The sequence below is a fragment of the Tripterygium wilfordii genome, chromosome 21 (assembly GCF_013401445.1).
Source record: "Tripterygium wilfordii isolate XIE 37 chromosome 21, ASM1340144v1, whole genome shotgun sequence".
NCBI classification, from domain to species: Eukaryota; Viridiplantae; Streptophyta; class Magnoliopsida; order Celastrales; family Celastraceae; genus Tripterygium; species Tripterygium wilfordii.
Window position 1 is genome coordinate 3,221,064 of NC_052252.1, and position 20,470 is coordinate 3,241,533.

The following is a 20,470-nucleotide window of genomic DNA, read 5'->3' on the forward strand; positions in this document are numbered from 1 at the left end:
TACCGGTTCTTTATTAGTGAGAGTAAAACCATTGAATTCAATCTCAACCCAAAATCCTTGTACACCCACCCTCACTAAAATCCCAAAGAACAAGTACTCTTTGAAATGCTAGTGCTTCTCACACAAACCTTGGCGTTTCATCCAAATCTAAAATTCATTCATCACGAGAATAATTAAGTGTAATGACTTTTAGAGATTGTGATATCTCCATCGTTACTAAATCTTTATGCTAAAACCAAAACAAAATGCTCAATTTATTTAGCATTTTCATTCTCATTACTAAAATAGAAACGATAATCACAACATCAATGATCAAACACCATGTAGAGTACGTACCTTAATTAGATACAAGTACAATTGAGAAAGTGTTATTATTTTCCTATGTTGATTGTCCTCTCATAGTCTCACGAACAATACATATCAAATCAGTTTCCAGAAATCAAGGAAGAGTTCCTAGCTCCCAATCATGAGTTTCCCTAGAAAAACTGATATTTCTGATTAGATTCAGAGTTGATGATGTAATAACCGATAAAAGCTTCCTTGTTACTGTAGAGAGCTCGACACAAAGCCTTCAATGGATCCTCCCTTAGGATGGATTGGAGGACAGAACAAAATTTCCAACCAGGAATCTTCCTGCAAACCTTTCCAGCGAGGGTTCCAAATGGATGTCACCCTTCTCTCTTTCACCCACAAATGGTAATTCCTAACAATGAATGATTCAGAGGTCTTATCTGACCATGAAACTTGATTCACACAAGGCATTATGCGAGACCATATGCCCCTTCAAATCTCAGCATCTCACAGAATGATTACCATCCCAAATGCAGTGGAATTGGACAGAATATACAGACACTCTGCGAATATGATAGAGCAGACTGTCCTAGGCCGTATCAGAACTAGTCCAGACCATCTACAATCTTATCACTGACAGTGAATGGAACAAAAATTCACTCCAGGCACAATGAACTTTAGAGAACCAATTAATTACTCTAAAACATTATAACAATCCGGAGAATGAAAATGGCTTTGTAACAGAATTAAACCAACTTTAGTCCTGTTAGTGTTATATCATTCTATGTGGTGCTCAAAGCATCAACAAGCTTTGCTGACAGCTTATCTCCATTACAAAATAAAGAAATTGCCATCCCCCATGAATCTGAATCAATGGCATTTCCTTGTCCCAGACTGTTCAAGACCGTCCATAACAACTCTGAATTCCCTTCATCACAAAGACCATTAATAAATTTGTGGAGACTAGCACATCGAGGTGCATAACCATGAAACAACATCTCATCCAAAATAAATGCCGCTTCCTTGAACTGCTTTCCATCACAAAACCCATCAAAGATAATCCTGTAGGACAAAACATCGGGCACACATCCCCTTCTCCGCATATCGTCAAATAAATCATTTGCTTCACTAATTTTCTCATCCCTGCACAACCCTCCAATTATCACATTATAACTTATAACATCAGGTCTGCAACCCTTATCTGCCATCACATCCAAAACCCGATATGCTGCCTCAAAATCGTTATTTTTACAGTGCCAATTAATCATTACATTAAAAGTCACAGTATCCGGTTTGCATCCATTTGATTCCATTTCCTCTAAAAGCCCAAAAGCCTCGTTCTTCCTCCCAACTTTTAAAAGCCCATCAATCAAAGTAGAATAAATTGCTGAATCCAACTTCATCATAGTTTTCACCATCTCCTCCTTACATGTCAAAGCTGAACTCAACTCACCAACCCCACAGAGCCCTTTAATCAAAGATGCATAGACATGAGCATTTGGCCAAATCCCGTAAACTCTCACCATATCCTCTTTCAGCTTGAAAGCCTCCTTTGTCCTCAAACTCGAACAAAGCCCATAAACTATGTTGTAAATCCACACCTCCATACACATCAGGCCCGCACAGTTTTATTTCTCCTTAGGCCCAAGCAGGTTAGGCCCAACTCACATGAACTTAGGAAAAGGCCTTGTTGATGGTAAGAGGTGGGCTTAGCCTTATAAACAAGGCATGAGTGCCCACATCCACATCTTTAGATGTGGGACTTTTACAGGGTTAATAGCACTTTTGGGTATTGAATAATACACAGTTCAACTCGGGAACTCATTTTTCAAACGTTTCAAGTTAAGCATCGTAATTTCAATTTTGTTTCGAAGTCATCACTCGGGCAGATTTCTACCTTTTCGGGCAGTCAATAATCTTACGTGGCTTATAAAAGTCAAAGTTAACTAGTTTTTGCTGATGTGGCCTAACAAATTAGTGACTTGGATATTAATTATTTTTAAAAAATGATGAAACATAGAATAATAAGAAAAACCCAAAAACCCCAAAGTTGTACTTCCTCACAACTCACATAATCGGAACCGAATTCGAATCCCCCACCACTACCAGCATCGAAAACTACGGCGGATCTCTACGGTCCCGGCGAGCACCACCTGGACCTTCGTTTACCTGAACATTCGTTTGGTGGTGGAAACCATGACGGATCTCTGCGGGCCTGGCAAGCACCACCTCGACCTTCTAGTTCCTTCTCGTCTTTCACTTCGACATCATTTTCTGTTCTTTACGACACTTTTGTTGTTTTCAATTTCACAATTCTTCACGCTTCTCTCCTCGACGATTCTTCCACTTCATACTCGGAGCCAAACTTGAACGGAATCCATGGCCTGCTTGTCGCTTTGTAAAGCTTTGTTCTCCACAAATCTACACTCAGTTGACGCAGATTCATAGAAACGTGAACGGAATCTAGTGAGAAAGTGGGTAAGAGGTTGAAGAAAGTGGAGGAGGGAAGAGATGCAGGAGCTGGAAGAGAGAGAAGCTGACAGAGTAAGAGAGGAAAGAGGCATTGTTTTTATTTTTTTAATGCCATATACATTTTTTTTATGCCACGTAGATAATTTGATTGCCCGTTTGGGGAGAAATCTGTCCGAGTGATGACTTCGAAACAAAATTGAAATTACGATGCTTAACTTAAAACGTTTGAAAAATGAGTTCCCAAGTTAAACTGTGTCAGATTATTCAGTACCCAAAAGTGCTATTAACCCGACTTTTACACTCCCCGCACTTGTGGGCAGGAACGAATTGCTTCGATACCATGTTGTAAATCCACACCAATAATAATGTCCGTTTTGGGTTGTCCGGTTCCCGTGGATAAATCGGGCCCGCACGATTTTATTTTTCCTTATACCCAAGCAAATGGGTTAGGCCCAACTCACATGAACCTAGGAAAAGGCCTTGTTGGTGATAAGAGGTGGGCTTAGCTTTATAAACAAGACATGAGTGTGCACATCTTTAGATGTGGGACTTTTACAAACTAAAGTCCCAAACGTCACCAAATTGGGGCATAAACCCCTTTTGAAGCATTTCATCAAACACTTCCCACGCATGATCAACAGAACCCCTCACACAACAAGACCGGAGGAGAATATTGTAGGAGCACGTATCCGGGCTTGCATATTTCCCAATATCCACAAAAAATTCCCTCACTTTATCAAAATCTCTGCACTTCAAAAACGCATTTAATAACGAATTCACAGATTTAATGGTCCTCTCACAACGAAAAGATGGCATTTCCTCTAAAACTTGGAGGGCGCGAGACGGGAGGCGTGCCCTGCCATAATATGTGATGACATTGCAAAATATGATCTCTTTCGGGATAATTCGAGTATCTTGTTTCAATTGAAGAAGGATTTGTGCCATTTCGTCTAACATTTTTGCACGGCCGAGCTTGGAGATGATGAGGTCGTACGAAAGGAGGGTGTCGCGAAAGGGTTTACTGCGTTGCGAAGTGGGGTTTGGGTTCTGGAATAGTTGAAGTGCAAGGTTCGGATCCTTCTGGAGGCGGAGAAGAGAAGATAGTCTGAAAGCTGAGATGGGTTTTGCTGCCGCCATTTTTTGTTGCGGGCAAGAAAAATCGGGCGGGAACCTCGCTACTTAATAAATAGAGCTTGGGTTGCTTTATTCTCGGCCCAGCCCATTCTCGGCCCGTTTAATCGTAAAACAGGGCTCCCGCTCATTTGCCCTTCTTCTCCCTACCTACGAATTGCAATCCTAAATCGCAAAACCCTCACAGACCACTCCCGCTGCTCTCGCAAACTCCACAACTCTATCTTTCTCTGGATCGATCGAGTCTCTCGCCTCAATTTTTTCCAGTCAATATAATGAGAGTGGAGCAGATAGACAAGCTTCGAGGAGTGGTGAGGGACTGCGTCAACAAGCACCTTTACTCATCGGCGATATTCTTTGCCGACAAGGTTGCAGCCCTAACCGACGACCCTGCCGACATCTACATGCAGGCGCAGGCTCTCTTTCTCGGCCGCCACTACCGCCGTGTCTTCCACCTACTTAATGCCTCCAAGATTGTCCTTCGTGACCTTCGCTTCTGCTACCTTGCAGAACTTATGCATTTAGTCATTTACTTGATAACCTGAAGTTTGTGAAGTCTTTGTTTTATCATTTCATAGCTTGGCATTCCTAACATATCAGATGCATCTATTGATCATGTATAAATTCCAGGATGTACATATTGAACCACAGATCCAACAAAAGTAACCAGTACCACTTTGTCATAGCCTAGTTGGTTATTTATCCATTCGAATTTAGAGTTTACAGTGTCCAAGATTAAGAGTTCGAATCAACCAGTTATGATTTTTTTGTGGAATCTTGGTTCCATGGGCTCATCCAAATTCTGAGGCCCTCCCCGCATGAACTTCGGCCAAGTCTTACATATCGCCAGCGTGATGCAAGTTTTTTTGGCAGCATGAGGTTTACACTTACTCATCTGTCTAAAGGGTATGTTGAACTGGGTGGTTCTTCAGTTACTAAAAAAATAAAAGTAAACAAATGAACAAGAAAAACTAAAACATTAAAGAATGAATATATACATCCTTACTTTAGACCCTTATGTGAGAATTCATTTATATATATATATATATATATATATATATAGAATATTGGCAATACAATGTCAACTTTCATATATGATTTATAATATATACTTCATGAGTATCACGTCTTTTTCTCATTATATATAAAGCAAACCCCTGAAAATAAATAATATACTTAAAATAAAATTACTTTCTTAGTACGTACTTGAACAATGTTCAAGTCTCCTCTTGCCCTAATACTTATAATAAGAACTGTAATATCAACTCTTTCTTTTTGGTAAGTAGTAATATCAACTCCTTACAACTTGAACCAAGGTAAGGTTCAAATTCAATGTCCAGCGCCAGGACTTGGTACAGACTCTTCAAGATTCCGTTCGGAGCGATCATCATGAACCATGAAATGCTTCCCCATGGCAACATGACCTTCAACACTACTCAGCAAAGAAGGTGGTGTAAAACCCTGAACCAAATTAGGGTTAGGGTTCAACATTCTAGCCTCCGAAGAAGGAATGGAGCATATCAAAGCAAAGATGAATAGTACAATTGCACTAATAGTACCAAATCGAACCATTTTGAAAATGCTAAGAATGTTGAACAATGTGTGTGTGAAGATAGTGAGTTGTGGTATGAAAAATTGGTGGGTGTACGAGGTGTATTTATATAGTAGGTGAATGTGTTTTAATTGCTTAAGTTAAGTGTATATATGTTTGAATATATGCATATATATCTTTGCAAGTGCATGTGGAACTGCCTCTTGTAAGTTAGGTAGCGTAAGAGTGGAAAATTGAAGCCGGCCTTAATTTGTCTTGTGATGATTTAATGATAGAAATTGTCTTTAATAATACCAAATTCCTAAAACATGGGATGAATATAAATGTGTGTGCGTGCGTGTAATGTGTATATATATATATCTTGGTGGTATGACATAAGTGTTAGGCAATTACTATATTCCTTTTGACTTTTGGTATTAGATCCGGCGAAAATAGGACAACTAAAAGAGACAAAAGACTAAAAGAGAGCATATTATAAGTCAACCCTATTATATTATTGAAATATTTGTTTTGCTTTAACTATAGAGGTAAAAATAAAATATGATCTCTAAGCCAAGCTCACACATGGATTTTTCATCAATTTATCTGACACTTTAATGTATGGGCTATTTGCTATAAAAAGGGGTTCCCTCACAAACAATCACATATTATAGAACAATAAGAGAAGCAATCGAAAAGAAAAAGAGAGAATAATAATACAAAATTTATGAGGTTCGGCAATATGTCTATGTTCTCAGGGTTTGTGGATGTTTTCAATACATAATTAAGTTTCATAAATAATTAAGTTTCAAATTTAAAAGCGGTTGACCCTAATTAAATTAAATATAAATATATTAAGTTTCAAATAATTTCAAACCCTTGAGAGTCTATATTTTATTCATAACAAGCAAGGGATAAGCATTAAAATAAGTTGGTATGTTTCCTATTTGTCTGTGGAACTAGAATTATATCAAAGTCTAGTGTATATTATTCAACAAACATGCCTAATGTCATCACATATATAAGATGATTTGTTCTTTACGTTATTTAGACATCTATGTTTTTTCCATTTGAGATTGAAAAGAAAGAATTTTTTTGTTCATCTAGGGTTTTAGGCGGCAATAGTGTCTTCTATCTTAAGGTCAGAACATATTTGTGTCACTTTCAACCAATTAAGAATAACTAAAAAAAGAGAGGGAAGAAGTACTGTTGTAACTTCAATCAATCTTTGACACAACTTATTGAGCATCGCAGAAGCTAATCGATACCAAGATTCAATAAATACACTATGACGCACACCAAATCAACAAAAAAACATCAAACAAAAATAAAGGGGCGTCTCTTGGAGGGGGAGATATGAACCGCCGCTCAGGACCCCATATTTTTGAAAAATTATTAGTGTTATAGTAGCTCTAAACTCATTTAAGTATCATACCACATTTATATTTTTTTTAAGAGAGCTCCTTTTTTAAAGTTCGTCAAGAGCCTTTGGAAACTCAGGTATGCCACTGCAAAAAAAGAGATCATGAGACTTAGGAGAGAATACCGGTTCTTTATTAGTGAGAGTAAAGCCATTGAATTCAATCTCAACCCAAAATCCTTGTACACCCACCCTCACTAAAATCCCAAAGAACAAGTACTCTTTGAAACGCTAGTGTTTCTCACACAAACCTTGGCGTTTCATCAAATCTAAAATTCATTCATCACGAGAATAATTAAGTGTAATGACTTTTAGGGATTGTGAAGATATCTCCATCGTTACTAAATCTTTAACCAAAACAAAATGCTCATTTTATTTAGATTTTCATTCTTATTACTAAAATAGAAACGATAATCACAACATCAATGATCAAACACCATGTGAGTACGTACCGTAATTAGATACAAGTACAATTGAGAAAGTGTTATTATTTTCCTATGTTGATTGTCCTCTCATAGTCTCACGAACAATACATATCAAATCAGTTTCTAGATCAGTTCCTAGAAATCAAGGAAGAGTTCCTAGCTCCCAATCATGAGTTTCCCTAGAAAAACTGATACTTCTGATTAGATTCAGAGTTGATGATGTAATAACTGATAAAAGCTTCCTTGTTACTGCCTAATCTGTAGAGAGCTCGAAACAAAGCCTTCAATGGATCCTCCCTTAGGATGGATTGGAGGACAGAACAAAATTTCCAACCAGGAATCTTCCTTCAAACCTTTCCAGCGAGGGTTCCAAATGGATATGTCACCCTTCTCTCTTTCACCCACAAATGGTAATTCCTAACAATGCATGATTCAGAGGTCTTATCTGACCATGAAACTTGATTCACACAAGGCATTATGCGAGACCATATGCCCCTTCAAATCTCAGCATCTCACAGAATGGTGACCATCCCAAATGCAGTGGAATTGGACAGAATATACAGAACGTCTGCGAATATGATAGAGCAGACTGTCCTAGGCCGTATCAGAACTAGTCCAGACCATCTACAATCTTATCAATGACCGTGAATGGAACAAAAATTCACTCCAGGCACAATGAACTTTAGAGAACCAATTAATTACTCTAAAACATTATAACAATCCGGAGAATGAAAATGGCTTTGTAACAGAATTAAACCAACTTTAGTCCTGTTAGTGTTATATCATTCTATGTGGTGCTCAAAGCATCAACAAGCTTTGCTGGCAGCTTATCTCCATTACAAAATAAAGAAATTGCCATCCCCCATGAATCTGAATCAATGGCATTTCCTTGTCCCAGACTGTTCAAGACTGTCCATAACAACTCTGAATTCCCTTCATCACAAAGACCATTAATAAATTTGTGGAGACTAGCACATCGAGGTGCATAACCATGAAACAACATCTCATCCAAAATAAATGCCGCTTCCTTGAACTGCTTTCCATTGCAAAACCCATCAAAGAGAATCCTGTAGGACAAAACATCAGGCACACATCCCCTTCTCCGCATATCGTCAAATAAATCATTTGCTTCACTAATTTTCTCATCCCTGCACAACCCTCCAATTATCACATTATAACTTATAACATCAGGTCTGCAACCCTTATCTGCCATCTCATCCAAAACCCGATATGCTGCCTCAAAATCGTTATTTTTACAGTGCCAATTAATCATTACATTAAAAGTCACAGTATCCGGTTTGCATCCATTTGATTCCATTTCCTCTAAAAGCCCAAAAGCCTCATTCTTCCTCCCAACTTTTAAAAGCCCATCAATCAAAGTAGAATAAATTGCTGAATCCAACTTCATCTTAGTTTTCACCATCTCCTCCTTACATGTCAAAGCTGCACTCAACTCACCAACCCCACAGAGCCCTTTAATCAAAGATGCATAGACATGAGCATTTGGCCAAATCCCGTAAACTCTCACCATATCCTCTTTAAGCTTGAAAGCCTCCTTTGTCCTCAAACTTGAACAAAGCCCGTAAATTAAAGTCCCAAACGTCACCAAATTCGGGCATAAACCCCTTTTAAGCATTTCATCAAACAGTTCCCACGCATGATCAACAGAACCCCTCACACAACAAGAATGGATGAGAATATTGTAGGAGCACGTATCTGGTCTTGCATATTTCCCAATACCCACAAAAAATTCCCTCATTTTATCAAAGTCTCTGCACTTCAAAAACGCATTTAATAACGAATTCACAGATTTAATGGTCCTCTCACAACGAAAAGATGGCATTTCCTCGAACAATTGGAGGGCGCGAGACGGGAGGCGTGCCCTGCCATAATATGTGATGACATTGCAAAATATGATCTCTTTCGGGATAATTCGAGTATCTTGTTTCAATTGAAGTAGGATTTGTTCTATTTCGTCTAACATTTTTGCACGACCGAGCTTGGAGATGATGAGGTCGTACGAAAGGAGGGTGTAGCGAAAGGGTTTACTGCGTTGCGTAGTGGGGTTTGGGTTCTGGAATAGTTGAAGTGCAATGTTAGGATCCTTCTGGAGGCGGAGGAGAGAAGATAGTCTGAAAGGTGAGATGGGTTTTACTGCCGCCATTTTTTGTTGCGGGCAAGAAAGTTCGAGCGGGAACCTCACTACTTAATATATAGAGCTTGGGTTGCTTTATTCTCGGCCCAGCCCATTCTCGGTCCGTTTAATCGTAAAACAGGGCTCCCGCTCATTTGCCCCCCTTCTCCTTACCTCCGAATTGCATTCCCAAATCGCAAAACCCTCACAGACCACTCCCGCTGCTCTCGCAAACTCCACAACTCTCTCTTTCTCTGGATCGATCGAGTCTCTTGCCTCAATTTTCTCCAGTCAATATAATGAGAGAGGTGCAGATAGACAAGCTCCGAGGAGTGGTGAGGGACTGCGTCAGCAAGCACCTTTACTCATCGGCGATATTCTTTGCCGACAAGGTTGCAGCCCTAACCGACGACCCTGCCGACATCTACATGCAGGCGCAGGCTCTCTTTCTCGGCCGCCACTACCGCCGTGCCTTCCACCTCCTTAATGCCTCCAAGATTGTCCTTCGTGACCTTCGCTTCCGCTACCTTGCCGCCAAATGCCTTGTATCTTCTTCTACCTTTTGCATTTGACCACTGAAATGTTAGATTTGGCGTAATTAACTCTCGAAATGTCACACTTTGACACTTGCATTTTCTAATGAGTTAAATGAATATATAGATGGGTTTAGGGTCTTTGGGTGTCAATTGGGTTTAAGATTTTCATGGCACATGCGCGTCTGTGTAAATGTGAGTCAAATTAAAGTCTTGCTTTGGTGGCCTGGATTTTGTGTCAATGACCTTCTATTTCTGGATTTAGCTTACTGAATTATATATTTGATATTTATGGTCCATTTTACTGTTGACGTAGTCAACTGAGAGGGCAGCTCTTAATTTATTTGTTTATTCACTTATTAGCTTTTACATGGATTACTTGTCAATGAAATGTTTTAGTTTCGTGGATAAAGTATCTGGGAAAATTCAAAATTCAGGAGTCGGTAGAAGAATTTTTTATTTACTAACTGTTCTTTTAAAAAAATGGAGGAATAATGGGGAAAGATGTCTGATTTTATATCGATTTATGTGCCTAGCCATCGATTTGACCTGGCATTGAATGTTATTTACCCTTAGCTTGGCAGAGGTGAAACCCCATACATATACTACTTGACTGCGTAGTTTGTATTTTACGAATATTGGCTTTAATTGTCAAAATTTACGTTCAGGAGGAACTTAAGGAGTGGGATCAATGTCTGCTGATGCTTGGGGATGCTAAAGTGGATGAAGATGGGAATGTGTATGACACAAAAGATTGCAATGTCATTTACATGGATAAAGATGGGGAAGATCGTGAGATCAATGTAAGGTCTTACCATATTGGATTTACAAATTTGTGTTCGATGCTATTATTTAACTTTCCACACCATTTTGTTTACTATTCTAGATTGAAATGCTCAGTGTTTAGCTCTATATACTGTGCACATTTGACATAAGTGCCTTGATTCATGTAGAGTTTGTAAAGTAAGTTATGAATACCTACATTTTTTTGTTATTATCCTGTGTTGCTGGAGATGGAAGTGCGTAGATGATGCTTACAAGTTGTTTCTAGCCAAGTATTCCAAGTTCATAGTAGGATAGAATGTGTTTCTTGCATGTAATTTGAAAATCAAGTTATTGCCTATGTTAGCAAGTAAAACTAACTACTTCATAAGTAAATAAATTAAAAATTGTGAAAATCCATGGGAAATGGTTGATTGTCTGTTTAGTCCGAATGGTGCTTGGATGTGGTACAAGAATAAGATAGTCAATAAGTTAGCTTGAGCAAATGTCCTCATTTGATTTCTTATGATGAATATATAATATTATAATTCTTTCATCTCTTGCATGCTAGGAAATGGTTTGCCACATGACTGCTGCTTCATTTGTCAAGTCTACCAATTTGTTTTGATTAACATTATTATCTGAATATGAGAAAGAATTTCGTGTTTTGTCACTTGTATTATTTTATGTTACCATTTTCTGATGGCTGATGAAGTTATTGCAGAACTTATGTATTTAGTCATTTACTTGATAACCTGAAGTTGGTGAAGTCTTTGTTTTATCATTTCATAGCTTGGCATTCCTAACATATGAGATGCATCTATTGATCATGTATAAATTCCAGGATGTACATATTGCTCCATGCCTCTATGTTTTTCTTTAGTATTTTTTTCCTGCTGCATTATGTATGTCTTCAGCAATATGTTTTCTAAGAGGTAGGGCATATTGGTTCACTTTTGATTAGTGTTTTTTTTTCCTGCTGCATTATAGATCTCTTCAGCAATATGTTTTCTAAGAGGTAGGGCATATGAAGCTCTGGAAAATCGTGCCCAAGCTCGGCAATGGTTAGTTTTCTCTGCGAATTCTATTATTCATCTATGAAAGTAGTCATCCCGGCAAGAATTCCAGCACGCCACTTGACAAACTCTTCTCTGCTCCCTTCCTTTTCTCTTGTTTTGATGCTAGGAAAAGTTTTTTCATCCTTTAAGTAGTTCTTTGTCTCAATGAACAAAATCAAATTTATAACATGGACTCCCAACTCTATATAAGTTTGTCAAGTTTTATCATATAACCTTGTATGTTGCTTAAATTCTAATCTCTACTTTCTTTTGCTATTGAAGGTACAAAGCTGCTATAAAAGCTGATCCTTTGTGCTATGAGGTATGCAAGTCATGTTGCTTTTGTTCTGTTAGTTCATTCTACTTTGTTTTTATTCTACTACTACTTGTACTATACTAGCTACATGTTTGACCCTTTGAATGCAGAAGGCCTGGGTATTCATGATACATAGGTATTCATGATACATCTTTACAACAACGCTATTTTTCCTGCTTCTTGGGTTTCTGGACATAAATCTTTGCCCCAATACTTTACTTTTGTAATATTGTTAATAGTTATTTCACCATTTTTCCTCAGGCTCTGGAATGCCTCATTGAAAATCACATGCTTACATGTGAAGAAGGTAACATGTCTCCAAAAAACTTTTTTCACTCCTATTTTTTTGCATTTAATGAAAGAGAAGGGAGTTCCTGCCTTGCGTTATGAATCAAATTTCTGGAGTATTTCCTGCCCACCATTGTCACATTCATGGAAAACTCTCTAAGCCTTGTTGTGTGAGATAGCTATTTAGAGGATTTGAGATTGGTATTCATTTTCGTTCTTCTGTTTCAACCCAGAAACTAGTGTACTTTCATCACTACAATTTGATTCTGAAGATGGATGGCTCTCTTCCTTCTACTCATGTTTGATAAAGAAGGTAACCGAATTGCAACTCGATACTTTACTCTAACTAATGTAAAATAAGTCACATTTCTTTTATTTTTATCTGTGCATTTCTAGGTTAGTAAAATGCTTCAGCATATTTGTTTTATGCCCATTTTATTGTATGTTTATCCATTTAAGTGTCAAACATTGATATTACTTTGCGTTGTGCTGACCGGTTATCTTTTCTTTATTTGATATTCAGTATGACAAACAGAATGTTGTTGAAGCCAAATTCAAAGAGCTTGAAAAAGAAACCTGCAATAATGACCCCTCTGGCCCCTCCTTCATGCATACACTAAGGAACAACACTGACCTTTTGGCCTGCAAAGCAGAATACTACCATCAGTGTGGTGAATATCAAAAATGTTTTGAATTGACTTCCATGTGAGTCCGCGGTGATTATGAACAGATGAAACACAACTAAAAGTTTGCATACTAGATGCTATTAGCAGGCCTGAGTTCTATGTTTTATTTTGCAGACTGCTCGAAAAAGATCCTTTTCATTTGAAATGTACCTTGGTGCATTTAGTTGCTGCAATGGAGCTTGGACATTCAAACGAGCTTTATCTTATGGCATGCAATTTAGTGAAGGATTATCCTCAAAAGTAAGTAGTTTACTGTCCTCTGCTATACGGTCTGGCGTGGGATGTTTTTTCTTATGATCATGATCATTCATGCATCAATTAGTGGTATTTTAATATGATGATGGATATGTAAGTAAAAGGTGTTTCTAGTGATAACCATAATGAAGAATCCCTGGTCAGTGAGACATTGGATTGAACTCTTCTTCTCCCTATTCTTTTTTCTAGTTGGGGTAAGGGCCTTCAACATCGGGATATATGGACCCGAAAATTGTCCTATCTCTCATAGAAAAGTGGTAAACGTATATCGTATGAAAATTTGAATCCCGATCTAATAGATGTATGCATAAGCTTCTGAATTTGTAACTTTTGCTTAATCGTTATGTGTTATGGATTCTGTTTCTCTGTTTGAAAATCGAAAATGATATATTTATTAAGGATGAAAGTGAAAGTATTATAGGGTCACCTGTCCTTTCTGATAATATTTATTTTCATGGTTGCAAAAATCGCTAGTCGGCTCCTAGGTGGTTCGCAGGGACTAGGGATTAATTGGATTAATCGGGGACTAGTCGGGGATTAATCGGATTAATCGTTTTGAGTTTTTTTAATTATATATATATATATATATATATATAAATGAAAATAATACCTTGAACACATATAGATTAATGACAAATTCTTACATACAATTATATATATACAATATAGTTATTCATCATTTTTAAAAAATGAATTGCAATTGAATATATACAAAACACTTTTGTGGTTGGAATTCATGTAATGCCAGTAATGGAACCGGGACTACTAAACAATATTAGATTTTGTGGTTGGAATTCATGTTAGAACAAGTGGCGGTGTACGTTAAAAAAAACATTTTTGTTTGGTTGTTCTGTAACCACGAGGATATCACAATGCACAGATATTAATATATTATTATATCACAATTCACAAACATTAACTAAACAGAGGCGTCAACCTGTGACTAGCTAGAGAGACGCGCGTCATCGACAAACTAGAGAGACAGGGTCGTTGACGAGAGAGAACCCAGAGAGACGCGCATCATCGACAAACCAGAGAGGCAGAGTCGTCGACGAGGGAGAACCCAGAGAGGCAGAAAGCCGACGACGAGAGAGAACCCAAAGAGGCAGAGAGCCGTCAACGAGAGAGAACCCAGAGAGGAGAGAGCCGTCGACGAGTGAGAACCCATAGAGGAGAGAGCTATCGACAACAGAGAACAGATCTGTCACAGATCTGCCGCATGGTGCTTCACAGATCCTCCGATCAGGCCGACTCGCCCCGACTAGTCGGTATTTAATCGGGTCACCGACTAAGTGGCCCGATTACCCTCTAGTCGAAGCGGCAAGGCTCGACTAGCGACTAGTCGCCGACTAGAGGGATTTTTGCAGCAGTGTTTATTTTATATGACAATGTACACTCTTGTTCAGGCCTAGTGGTGTTTGAGTTGTAGGATGGGGGCTGTCCTGTTTTAATAGGTTGTATATTGTCTATTCTTTCTCTATCAAAAAGATGGGTTTTGCTGACGGGTGGCAATAATAAAGCTCACATCCTCTCCCTTTTCTTCTCCATCAATAATGATAGCCATGCTATAGTCTTTTAGTTTTAGGTAAGGTGGTATGTTATCACCTCTATGATGAGAGCTCTATTGGTTGGTTAAGCAAGATATTTGTTAGCTGTTGAAGGGATGTTGGAAGGATACTCAAAGTTGAAAGAGGAATTGAGAAAAATCATTGTCTCTCATTTTGCAGATTACACAATAACCATTTGACAAAATCTTTCATTTAAGATGTCTCCTTTTCTTTAAAATGGTTTTCGATTTAAAGCTCGATCTAAAAAAAAAGTGAAATTACTCCTCTTGGCCAAAGTGTGGATCCTAATGTCTTGGCAAACTCCTTGTGCTGTGCAGTCTAGGGCTTTGTAGAGGACAGAATAAAGTCTTAGATCTAACCTGTTGGGTGGAAAAAGTTGGAAACCCATACAACCACTGCTTTAGTTTGCTCTATGATTTAGTCAACTTGAAAGGATAGGAATAGAAAATCTTTATGAGGAATAAAATCTTTGTTCCCTTTGTTGCTTTTTGTGATTCTTTCCATGTATAAACGGAAAAGTGAAGATGAGCTTGTGTTCTCATGTGTTCTCAAAATATTTCATCATTGCCAGCTAAGAAATGAATTGTGGTCATCATTTAGGATTGCTATGCATTTGGACATGTAAGCTTTTAGTTGCTTAAATTTGTCTAATTTACAGCATTTATCAATTTATAGGGCTTTATCATGGTTTGCGGTTGGATGCTACTACTCTTGTATCAAGAAGTATGAGCAATCACGTCGTTATTTCAGGTAGTCATTTGTCACACCAAAATGCTGAGCATCTATCCTCTGTTCTTATTATTGTTTTAATTTCTTCTGGTGTGTGCAACAAAATTAGTATTAATTGTTGACTCTTCACTCCAAGGAATAGATGCGGCTCTCAAACGGTAATTTACTTGATTTAAAAACAGCCCTATCACATGGCTCAGCTTCTTGTTGTCAGATCCTGATCTTACTGATTTCTTGAGTGCTTTCGAGTTTTAATTTTAGTGGGTGATCCTTGGCAGCAGAGCTAAAAATGATTTGCCTCCAACTTAGGCTTCATTTGCTTACCCCACAGTGATTGTTTCTCTCAAGTCTCAATGCAAGGATTAGTCTACTTACATACCTTTCTCAGACCTTGGCAGGTCCTTGTGTGCAGGATGTTGACCTTTTTCTTAAAGTTAATTTTGTCTTATTCTATTAGTTTTAGACTTGCTACGAATTTCGCTGGTTAAATGTTGAAGCTAATTGTGAGTGAATTATCTGTAAAGTTTCGATCATTTTGGGTTGAATAAAAATTGATGTGCGCTACTACCTGAACTCTATTTCCTCTCGCTCTCTTTCTCTTTCTCTCTCAACCTCTTCTGTATTCTCCTCTGCTGGCCTGGGGATGGGTAGTTTTAAGTGTGCACTTGCCTGTTCTGTTGGTTTTTCTTTTTGCACAAAGTTTCATAAGTTAGATTTCATTATTTTCTTTTTTTTACATGTCATTTTATCCCGTGCGTTCTCTATATTACAGCAAGGCTACAAGTATAGACGGAACTTTCCTGCCTGCTTGGATAGGTTACGGAAATGCTTATTCTGCTCAAGAAGAGGGTGATCAAGCAATGTCAGCATATAGAACTGCTGCTCGCTTATTTCCAGGGTAATTTGCTGGCGTTGTTCGTAGTTTATGTAAAACTTATTGGTTTCTTTTTATCTTGGTAAATATTGCCTCTTTGGTGGTGTTTCTTGTTTTCTATTTTTAAGAATGGAAACAAAAAATTGGTCATTATATTTCTTTCTGAGCAATCACTTGCATTGTTATGGTTTCTTCTCGGTTCTTTTCCTGATAGTTTTGTGTTTGGGTTCTGTCTGTTTTCCATTTTATTTATCCTCACTTTGGCATTTCTTTATCAGCATCTTTGCATTGGTATGTTTTTTATTATAGTGATCAAAGATTTTAATTTAACATTTTGAAATTGCAACTGGAGTTTTCATACCTGCTTCCTCCCCCTCCCCCCCCCCTTCTCTCTCTCTCTCTCTCAGTTGTTGTGTAATACGATCTGATTCTATTTTCTACTACACTTGCAATGTACCAGTACCATGTTTTTGGTAAGGTTCCTAAACTATGGTTTGCTTATTCATTAATATTTGTCAAGTAGCCTACATAGAGAATTTATGATGTTATCCCTATAGATAACTCTTTTACTCGATGTAATATACATGCTGTGTGACGGAAGTCCTCTTATTGTTCACGAATTGTCTTTTTACAGGTTAGATCTTGATATTCTCTTATTCCAGGTGCCATTTACCAACTTTGTTCATTGGAATGGAGTACATGCGAACCCGCAGCTATAAGCTTGCTGATCAGGTGAGTTTATGTTATTCTAATTTTTGAATTTGATGTGAAATGTTCGGTAATTATTTTTATGGAGGTATCATGGCAGATCTGGAGTATTGCATTTTCAAGTCTTTTAACTGTATCAGTATGAAAGCTACATTGTGACTCCCCTGACATGCATAATTTTGAAACTGTTGAGGAGGGATGTTGTTTGAAAACAAAATGACTTCTACAGTTCTCATAACAACCGTACTTACTAATATAGCCACCAGAAGGGGGAAAAGTTTACGAGCCTTCATAGCTTCTTTGTTGCTTCCTCATGATGACTAATTTTATTTCAACGTAATGAGTATTCCCTTCTCTTGCTTTCTTTTTTCCAGTTTTTCATGCAGGCAAAGACAATTTGCCCATCAGACCCACTTGTACACAATGAACTTGGGGTTGTTGCTTATCATATGAAAGAGTAAGGATACTTTGATCACTTGAATTTGTGATTTATGCAAATATTGTGTGTTGTTTTTATTATCAGCATTTTAGTTCATGAAAGTTTGACTTATCCGCGTTTTACTATAAGTCGCGAACATTAGCATCTATTAGGTTTTCTCTAGAAGAGCGCACAAGAAACTTCCTTAGAAAGTGTTTTCAATTTTTCATTTTCATCTTCATCATTGTCAAAAGAATTTTTAGTGTGTTGAATCATGAGTGTTTGACGTGTTTTTTCCTTTCGTTGTGTGATAGCTCGTAAAAAAATTTCAATTGATGAATGGATTACGAGTTCATTTATTTTGACCAGTATGACATTGACTATTGCAACACTTGCAGATATAGTAAAGCCGTTTGGTGGTTTGAGAAGACTTTGGCTCACATTCCATCCCCTTTAAGTGAAATGTGGGAGCCAACCGTCGTGAATCTTGCTCATGCATACCGAAAGCTAAAGTATGTTTTGATCTTATGTAGTTAGATCAGAGGGTTCACAATGTTGAACTTCTATCTACTTAAATGGAATTTCAATTTTTTGTTGTGGATAGATATTTCATCATTTATGCTTTGTGCTCCATCTTTACCTGGAAAGTTGATTTTGAAGGACCTATCTCTAGAACATTAAAGCTAAAAGTTTATGGTGCCTGATTTTTGGATTTAATCTATCAGAATGTACAACGATGCAATTTTATGCTATGAGAGAGCACTTGCATTATCAACAAGAAGCTTGAGCACATACGCAGGTCTCGCATACACGTACCATTTGCAGGTATAACTCGTCTTTTTTCTTCCTGATGCTTTCTATCTTCTAGCTTAACTTTGTATAGAACATCAACTGCATGCAAAAGCAAACATAACATTTTCATTGAAATGCAAAGAATTATATGGTGGTTGACATATGAGATATGAGGAAAAATCTGTAGCTTGAGATAGGCTGCTATTACCAAGAAAGAGATGTTTAAAATATTGGGAAAGGTAGTGGGTATTGAAGAAAGTTGGTTCTTTGGCTGCAAATAGATTTGGTAAGTTGGTTCACAGTGAAAATTGGTGCTTTGGTTCATCTGGTCAGTGTTTTTCAAATTCCTCTAGCCACAGGTGATATGGGAACCAAAAACCTTTGGGGAGCCTTGTGACTTCATTAATGATGAGAAGGTTAAGGTTACATAACATACTACTTAGTGTGTTTGAAATCCTTGCTAAAGGATTTGACTCAGATCCAATTTACTGTTTTTCCTTTGTTAGTAATTCTTGATTTTGATGTGCAGGCCCTCTATTGGAATATTTTTATTACTAAAATTTTTTTAGTATGTCAATGAATCTTCTAATTTTAAATGGCAAGATTGAGAAACTCTCTTTACTGTAATTTGGTGCAACATCCAATTGGATGTGTATTTGAAGTGAATCAATGCAACAGCCATATGTTTATTTATAATATTATCAAATTACCGTATTGTTGCTTGGATTGTACAGTGATCTGATCATTGAAAGTTTTTTATGTTATCAAGTGTCTTTTTTTACAGTTTTGTTTCTCTTACTTTTACATTTTGATGCAGGATAATTTTACTGCTGCTGTTACATACTATCACAAGGTTGGTTATCTTGGAACTTCCTCTCTCTTTTTTTTCCTTTTTTTTTTTTGTAATGCACCGGTCAACCTTATCTGCCTTGTCTGTTAAACTACCTATTCAACCCACATTGTTTATCTGCCATGATGTGTTGCATTGCATCACTGATCTCACTTTAATTTTTCGCTTACCACGAACTACAATCATACTTTTGACTTTTTATCTCATGCCATTTCTGCAGTATATCATTGCTGAAAGTAGATAGGGAAAAGAAGTCGCGTAATCTATGAAACATTAATTTGGTTCGGCTTGTTTTGTAATTTACTCCTTTTTCTTGTTTCTCAATCAGGCTTTATGGTTGAAACCTGATGATCAGTTCTGCACTGAAATGTTAAGTATAGCCCTTGTAGATGAGGCTCGTCGTGGCGTGGATGGTGAAAGTGAGTTGCTGTAGAATGAGAATTTCTATGTTTGATGCGTGGATTCTCTTTCTATGCATGTAATGTATGTATTATATGAATACCAAATGGAGTCAATTTACTTACCCCTGACCACTTTTCATTTTGTGCTAGTGCCATGTGAAGTTATTTTTTAAAATTTTTTGCGTTTATCTTAGAACGTATAACTTTGGCTTATCCTGTAATATTATACGAAGTTCTCTCTTCCTTTCAGTTTCCTTTGGTTGATTGTCACCAATATATTTTGGCATTAATTTTGCATTTGACATTTTTTGTTATAAAAGGTTTAAATCACAGCACTTTTAGCAAACGTTATGCTTAGCACTACGTTAGTGGCATAGGAATTTACAAACACTTGCAAAGGAATTAGAAAACCAAATAACAAACACCAGACTATTATTGGGTAACATTAAAATGGATTCGAGTAACACTGTTTTAGACAAACATTGGGCTTTGGCATTTTTGATCATTGAAAATTGAGGTTTTTCTTCTTTTTCTGAAAAAATAATTCAAGTTGTGAAAATAATAAAATTGCCCTGTAAGTTTCTAACAAGTAACAGCTACAAAAATGACTAGTTTAGGGGTATTTGTCATTTTCACAATACATTTTAAAAATAAACAGAAGATCAAAAAGACCTTTTCAAACTTACCTGTGAAACTGTTGTGCCGGGCCGGCCTGGCCCGCGAAACTGGTTGGCCTTATGTGGGCCGTTATGGGTCGGCAGGCCCGCTAACACCTCTACATATTAGCGGGTTCGACCCGGGTCGGACTTTTCTATTTAGGTCCAATTC

At 37.5% G+C, this 20,470-nt stretch overlaps 2 protein-coding genes and 1 pseudogene across 2 annotated transcripts; 1 reads left to right on the forward strand and 2 right to left on the reverse strand.

Annotated features, from left to right (window-relative positions):
* Positions 1-430: 430 nt before the first annotated feature.
* On the reverse strand, positions 431-3,905 carry LOC119989974 (annotated as a pseudogene).
* Positions 3,906-7,233: 3,328 nt separating this feature from the next.
* On the reverse strand, positions 7,234-9,503 carry LOC119987939 (putative pentatricopeptide repeat-containing protein At1g53330). The gene has a single exon (XM_038832845.1). The coding sequence runs from the start codon at positions 9,432-9,434 to the stop codon at positions 8,058-8,060; it is 1,377 nt and encodes a 458-aa protein (XP_038688773.1). The 5' UTR covers positions 9,435-9,503; the 3' UTR covers positions 7,234-8,057.
* A 46-nt stretch (positions 9,504-9,549) lies between these two features.
* On the forward strand, positions 9,550-19,890 carry LOC119987938 (anaphase-promoting complex subunit 6). The gene is made up of 16 exons (XM_038832844.1): positions 9,550-9,949; positions 10,606-10,740; positions 11,690-11,763; positions 12,040-12,079; positions 12,335-12,380; positions 12,595-12,674; positions 12,885-13,066; positions 13,162-13,287; positions 15,546-15,620; positions 16,372-16,497; positions 17,136-17,205; positions 17,556-17,638; positions 17,998-18,111; positions 18,325-18,424; positions 19,209-19,244; positions 19,570-19,890. Exons 1-16 carry the CDS (start codon positions 9,704-9,706, stop codon positions 19,672-19,674), a joined length of 1,638 nt encoding a protein of 545 aa, XP_038688772.1. The 5' UTR covers positions 9,550-9,703; the 3' UTR covers positions 19,675-19,890.
* Positions 19,891-20,470: the final 580 nt, after the last annotated feature.